The 6,000-nt window shown below is 46.6% G+C and overlaps 1 protein-coding gene across 1 annotated transcript in view; it reads right to left on the bottom strand.

Annotated features, from left to right (window-relative positions):
- KIF13B (kinesin family member 13B) overlaps positions 1–6,000 on the bottom strand; it is a 163,048-nt gene that overhangs the window by 4,453 nt on the left and 152,595 nt on the right. Inside the window, exons 42-43 of the mRNA XM_009895457.1 lie at positions 3,946–4,008; positions 1,359–2,382 (exon numbers count right to left, since the gene is read on the bottom strand). Coding sequence (XP_009893759.1) covers positions 1,359–2,382; positions 3,946–4,008 — 1,087 coding nt within the window. The remainder of the gene's footprint in view (positions 1–1,358; positions 2,383–3,945; positions 4,009–6,000) is intronic.

Here is a 6,000-nt window from a genome sequence, read left to right as displayed (position 1 = left end):
AGACGCATGCTCCGGTCGTTGGCCTCGGTAAACGCACGGTAACCTGCCAACACAGATTGATGCGTTAGTGACCCGAGGGAGGCGCCAGTGCTTCCGTGTGCGTGCCAGCAATGTGGAGCCGGAGCACGAGCCGGAGCCGTGAGGATGATGCGAGGCTGGAGCACCACTCCTATGCGGAGAGGCTGAGAGCGCTGGGACTCTTTAGCCTGGAGAGGAGAAGGCTGAGGGGAGACCTTATTATGGCATACACGTATCTAAAGGGGGGGTTGCAGGAGGATGGAGCCAGACTCTTCTCGGTGGTTCCCAGGGACAGGACGAGGGGCGATGGGCACAAGTTGGAAGAGAGGAAGTTCCGTTCCAACAGACGGAAACCCTTCTTTAGGGTTGGGGTGACAGAGCAGTGGCACAGGCTGCCCAGGGAGGGGGTGGAGTCCCCTTCTCTGGAGGTTTTCAAGACCCGCCTGGATGCAGTCCTGAGGGATGTGCTCTGGGCAGTCCTGCTTTAGCAGGGGAGTGGGGCTGGGTGGTCTCGAGAGGTCCCTTCCAACTCGGAAAATTCTGTGATTCTGTGATTCAGGTCAAGCGAGGTGATTCTGCCCCTCTACTCCACTCTGGTGAGACCCCACCTGGAGTACTGCATCCAGCTCTGGAGTCCCCAACATAAGAAGGACATGGACCTGCTGGAGCGTGTCCAGAGGAGAGCCACGAGGATGATGCGAGGGCTGGAGCACCTCTCTGATGAGGAGAGGCTGAGAGAGTTGGGGCTGTTCAGCCTGGAGAAGAGAAGGCTCTGGGGAGACCTTATTGCCGCCTTCCAGTGCCTAAAGGGGCTCCAGGAGAGCTGGGGAGGGACTTTTTACTGGGGCATGGAGTGACAGGACGAGGGGGAATGGCTCTAAACTGGAAGAGGGCAGGTTTAGATTAAACATTAGGCAGAAGTTTTTCCCTGTGAGGGTGGTGAGGCAGTGGCACAGGTTGCCCAGAGAGGTTGTTGAGGCCCCATCCCTGGAGGTGTTCAAGGCCAGGCTGGAGGTGGCCTTGGGCAACCTGGGCTGGTGGGAGGTGTCCCTGCCCATGGCGGTGGGGTGGAACTCGATGATCTTCAAGGTCCTTTCCAACCTAAACCATTCTATGATTCTGTGATTCTATGACACAGCTCAGTCAGAGGTCAGCAAGACTAGGTTTACAAAGGCAGACTGGAAAAAGGTTACAGCAGGGAAAGACCTTTCACATTTCTCTTCTCAAAATACACCCAGTAATGGGTAATGAAACCCCTCTCAGCAAAAAGCATCTTTAAAATGAACACTGCAAACTCAGACGGGCTGTCTGCTACACACTCGCTCTAGATCATACGTTACCTGAAGGTAAATCCAGTTCGACACCAACCCATGTTCCCTCTTGAAAGTCCGTGGGCCCAATATATCTAACGGTGCCAGTCTTATTTGCGCCAACCGTCACATATTCTCCCTCTTTCAGCCACTCGGGAATTTCATTGGCATCTTCGGAGTCAGAAGTCACCTCCAGTTTTTCTTCTGCCATCTCTGATCCATTATGGTTCAGTCCACGGGCAGTGGATGTGCTCTTTTCTCCTTCTTGCTGCTCTTCTGTGTTTAGCGAACACATGGGATCTGTCCCCAGCATGCTTGTAAAGGACTTCAGCTCTGATGTCTTGACTTTCTGGATTTTGAAGGGGGAGGCTGCGACGCTGGGCTGGGACAATTGGTCAGAATGAATCTGTGGTTTGGGAAACCCCAGTTCTGAAGCCCCAGAAGCCATTTCTTTTTTCCGAGCTTGTCCTGCTGACTCCACTGATCGTGTGGACAACAACTCCTTCTTTGGAGTGGAGGTAGAAAGAAAGGTTTTTGCATCGGTGGCTACAGAGGCATCGTTTGCCTGCTCACTTGGAGTCACAGGAGATGTGCACGATCTTGATTTCGAAGCATCATTTCCATTCACTTCAGTGCTCTCTTTAGGTCTTGCGTGAGCACTTTGAAGGCTGAAGGCGGGTAGGCTCTCTCTCTTAGTACCGAGACAGGTTTCTGAAGAACTGTCCGAGTGCCCTGGCATGTCAGAAGAAGAGACCTGAGCCACAGCGGGAGCTGGGAACTCACCCACCGCAGGCATCTGACCTCCCGCTTGAGCCACAGCATCGCTGCCCGCTGCGAGGGCTTCAGAGAGGGTGGCTGTCGAGACACTGTGAGAAAAATACCCACTGGAGGCTTCACTCAGAGGACTCGGAGGTCCTTCCTGGGAGTCCTGCGCTTGGGTGTCTCCTGTGGGCTGCTGCAAAGGCACTTTGGATGTCTTTTCCGGACTCTTGTCCACCTCAGACGTCTGCACCGCAGTTTCGAATGGCTGTTTCCCTGCTTCCTCTTGATTAATCTGAAACAGAAGAGGATAGGGACCGTGGAGCTCCGTTATCCGAAATATCTGGGCTAAAAGGATAGATCCAAGGCTTCTGGGAAGTACTAAGGCCTCCAGCTTATCTAAATCCCCGTGTAGCCGCAATCTCCAAAAGATGCACGCTGATCCGAAGTCAGCTTTGCAAACCTGGTAGGATTGTCAGCTCATTTCTTCCATTAATAAGAAAAGCGTCGCCTAAAAGAAATACGTTCCCCAATATTTACTGAAAAATTATTTATATTACAGGAATGGTCATTTGCTGTTTGAATAGCAGGATTTATATGAAATGTGAAACAGCCATGATCTATAAGTCTCTCACAGTTATTTGGCTTAACTCTCAGGATTGATAAATCACACCTCTCCAACTAAACTGTCATTTATGTCCCCGTTTCCAAATGCCATTCCCACCTCAATGCCGCCAGCACCACACACTTTCAGAGTATGAAATTAACTGCACCTCATGAGATTAACAGCCCATTTTAGTGATGTATTTCTTGGCTGTAAAGTTTACTAAATCTGATAGATCAATATCTTTTGCCAGCACATGTACTCTAAAAGATTAGGATGTCTCTAAATCTCCTGGGGAGGGAGGAAGGGAGGGAAGGAGGAGGCTGCTAATATGAAGGGGGGGGGTAAAAGTGGTTGAAAGACGGCAGATCTGTACATATCCCATCTTCACTCTCAGGTGTACATTTTCGTTTACTGGTCAAAATTTTGCGGTTTATCCCATCTAGTGGTTAAGCGTCCCAAACTACAGGATTTTCACCTTATTCTGAAGTGCCTTTTCCACTGGAAACGAAAGCGGCATTTGAAGAAAGAGGGATTTGGTTGAATTACAGGAATTTCAGAACCAAAGGCTAGCTTGCTATTGCTAAGTGAAATGGAACACAGAAAACCTTTTTGAAATACTCCTGTGGATTAAAGACATATTTTTAGTTTTTCTATGCAGAGGATGGTGTACACGTGGACTCTGGAGCTCTGCTTTCTTTGGGTTTTCCCTTTTAAGCGTTCAGATAACACACATTTTGCTAAGACAATAAAAGCACAGTGGGAGAAAGCTGATTTGCTATGCATAGGACCGAAGTTCTGCTGAACTGTGGGAGATCGTAGGGTCTATTTTCTCTCCAGCTTAGCAAGAGCCTTTTTTTCACGCCGATATAATGAATTGGCTTAAAATGTAAAATTGAGAATTAAGCTCAACACTCAGAATAACAGACAAGTTCTGTTTATAGAAAGCATGAGAGCCCAGCAATTTGCCTTTTAAAGCAGCAAACCCGCTAAATTTTAGCTAGTTAACTGCTGATGCAATCATACTATTAACCAGGCTTTCAAATACAAAAGCGTCACCAGCGATATAAGGACAGATTTTACCAGGACTTAAGAAAACACAACACCACACACTGCATTTAGTTGTCTCACAGTGAAGCGACAGTAGAAGTGCAACAGGTTGTAAGTAGTTAACCCAACACTTGCTTTTGCCACCTCTGGTTTCCAGGCATGTGAATACGAAAACTGTATCATCGCATCCCAGGACGCGCTTACCTGCTTTAGCCTTGTAGCACTGGCATCGATACTGGCAGACTGAACCATAATTCGTGGGACAGCCTGCAGGAATTAAGAAAAAAACAGAGCACTGTTCACTCAAAGGAGTAAATATTGTCAAACTGGTAAACGGTAAAACTTCTATTTGAAATTTTGGAATCACAAACAAACCTTTGCCACGAAAGGACAGAGCACTGCTATTCTCATGACGTACTCTGAAGGGGTAAAAACCTTAACCAAGGCATCCCTGAATTTTAACACATAAGCTACAAGTGCAAATTCATAGTGGATAAAGTTTTCTTTTACACAGTTGGTCAAAGACAGACCACCGAGCAACCAGATAACAAAGCGACCTGAGGTCGTACTGGTCTGGCCAGTGAAATCCTCAGCTTCAGTCCATCTCCAAAACTCTTTCTCCATCTCCAGTACTTAATTCAGCTTAGATTTTAGCATTGTTTGCTTTAACTCAAAAAGGAAGCCAGAAACAAGATCTGCGCAGCCTCTTTTCAAAGAGGACATCGCCACTGCCTGCTAGAGCGAAGACTACACGTGTCATTTGTTAAGCACAATAGACTGGTCCTGTGCCAGAAGAACCACTTCTGTGTTTCAACAGTATCTTCTCTTTTATAGCATGGGGCTTGATATGAGGGTATTGACAATAAACGTCGCTCACTTGCTCCGTATTCAGGTTTTTATGTTAAAGATTTGAAATAATCACTCTCCTAAGACTGTAACAGCAAATTGTGACACCTGACTATAAATCTTAGGCTAAGCTGTCAAGTTGGGCTGTCACGCGCTGTTGACACTGGACGGGAAGGGACCACCAGTTCAATGGCGAACCTTGGGAAAGAGAAAGGAGAGAGGAGAAAAAGGCAGAAACATCTCTCTCTAGCGCTGTTAAATAACGTACTGCAAGTGCAGGTTCATACTTTCAGGGAAAAAGCTCTTTAAGGGCAACACATTATACAATTTGGGAGCAGTCTGCTTTTTTCTTTTCTTTTCTTTTTTTTTTTTTTCCTCCAAGGAACTTGAGGACTCCTTCTGTAGAAACATGCAAGCAGTGCTCATCTCCGAGATGGCTATTTCCAGAATTCAACAATCTGTTTAAAGAACTGAAACTTTCCAGCTGAAGAGTGAGGTACTTCTTTCTCGCACCCCTTCTAAGTACAGTAAAGCAGGAATATGACTAATCCTGTCCCCAAAAGAAACAAACATGGGAGAAGAGAAGAGCTATTATTTATATCGAGATTGCCAGGCGTTAAACAAAAACATGGTTGTTCGAGGTAAAAAACAAAAAGACAAAAGACGGACAAAACCTCCAACAGGTTCACAGTGGATCAAAATAATGTTTTTCTAAGACATTAAAGCTTCTGTTCAATAAAAGAAAGCAGAAGAGGAGGGGTTTGCTTGTCATTAAACCTGCTAATTGAAAGCACATCGCTGACGTGGGGTTCAGAGCAAACTGGCCCTATTTCGAGTGCATGAGGTATCAGCGTTTTGCCATCCTCCCTGGGACATGCACTGGGGCTCCAGATGGTGACCCGAATCAGCACAAATCAATGAATCCTAAAAACAAACACAGCTTTAGGGCTCGTGATCCAGTGGTTTTTAGACACGTCATGCTCCAGAACTTCGGCTTCCTTTGGAATCAAGTGGTGATCTTCTAAGACAAAAGTACTAACCCGAAAACTACTGTAGTACTGACTTGTGACCAAGTCCAGAGACAGCTTAGAGCAATGAGGTGCCCGAGCATTCTGACTCGTCCTAAATATTAACTCAGACGTGCAAAGATAACTTGATTGTCATAACAGCAAGAGTTTCACTACCTCCTAGAGAGGAGAGGGATTAACTTTTCTTATGAGAAACCCCTGCAAATTTTAGGTTTAATAGACGCTTATGACGGTGTTAAAGGGAACAGAGTATTTGGCAGAACGCTTATTCTCTCCTCTTCAACCATCTTCGTACCACGGGTTGGTCCCTGTTGGGAGTGCAAAGCCAAGCTATTAAATACCACCTTCTAATGAAAAAAAATATCTGTAGTCACAAGGCATGAGG

This window comes from Charadrius vociferus, unplaced genomic scaffold (assembly GCF_000708025.1).
Source record: "Charadrius vociferus isolate BGI_N301 unplaced genomic scaffold, ASM70802v2 scaffold41, whole genome shotgun sequence".
NCBI classification, from domain to species: Eukaryota; Metazoa; Chordata; class Aves; order Charadriiformes; family Charadriidae; genus Charadrius; species Charadrius vociferus.
Note: the sequence above shows the minus strand (reverse complement) of the source record. Positions and strands in the feature narration are given on the sequence as shown.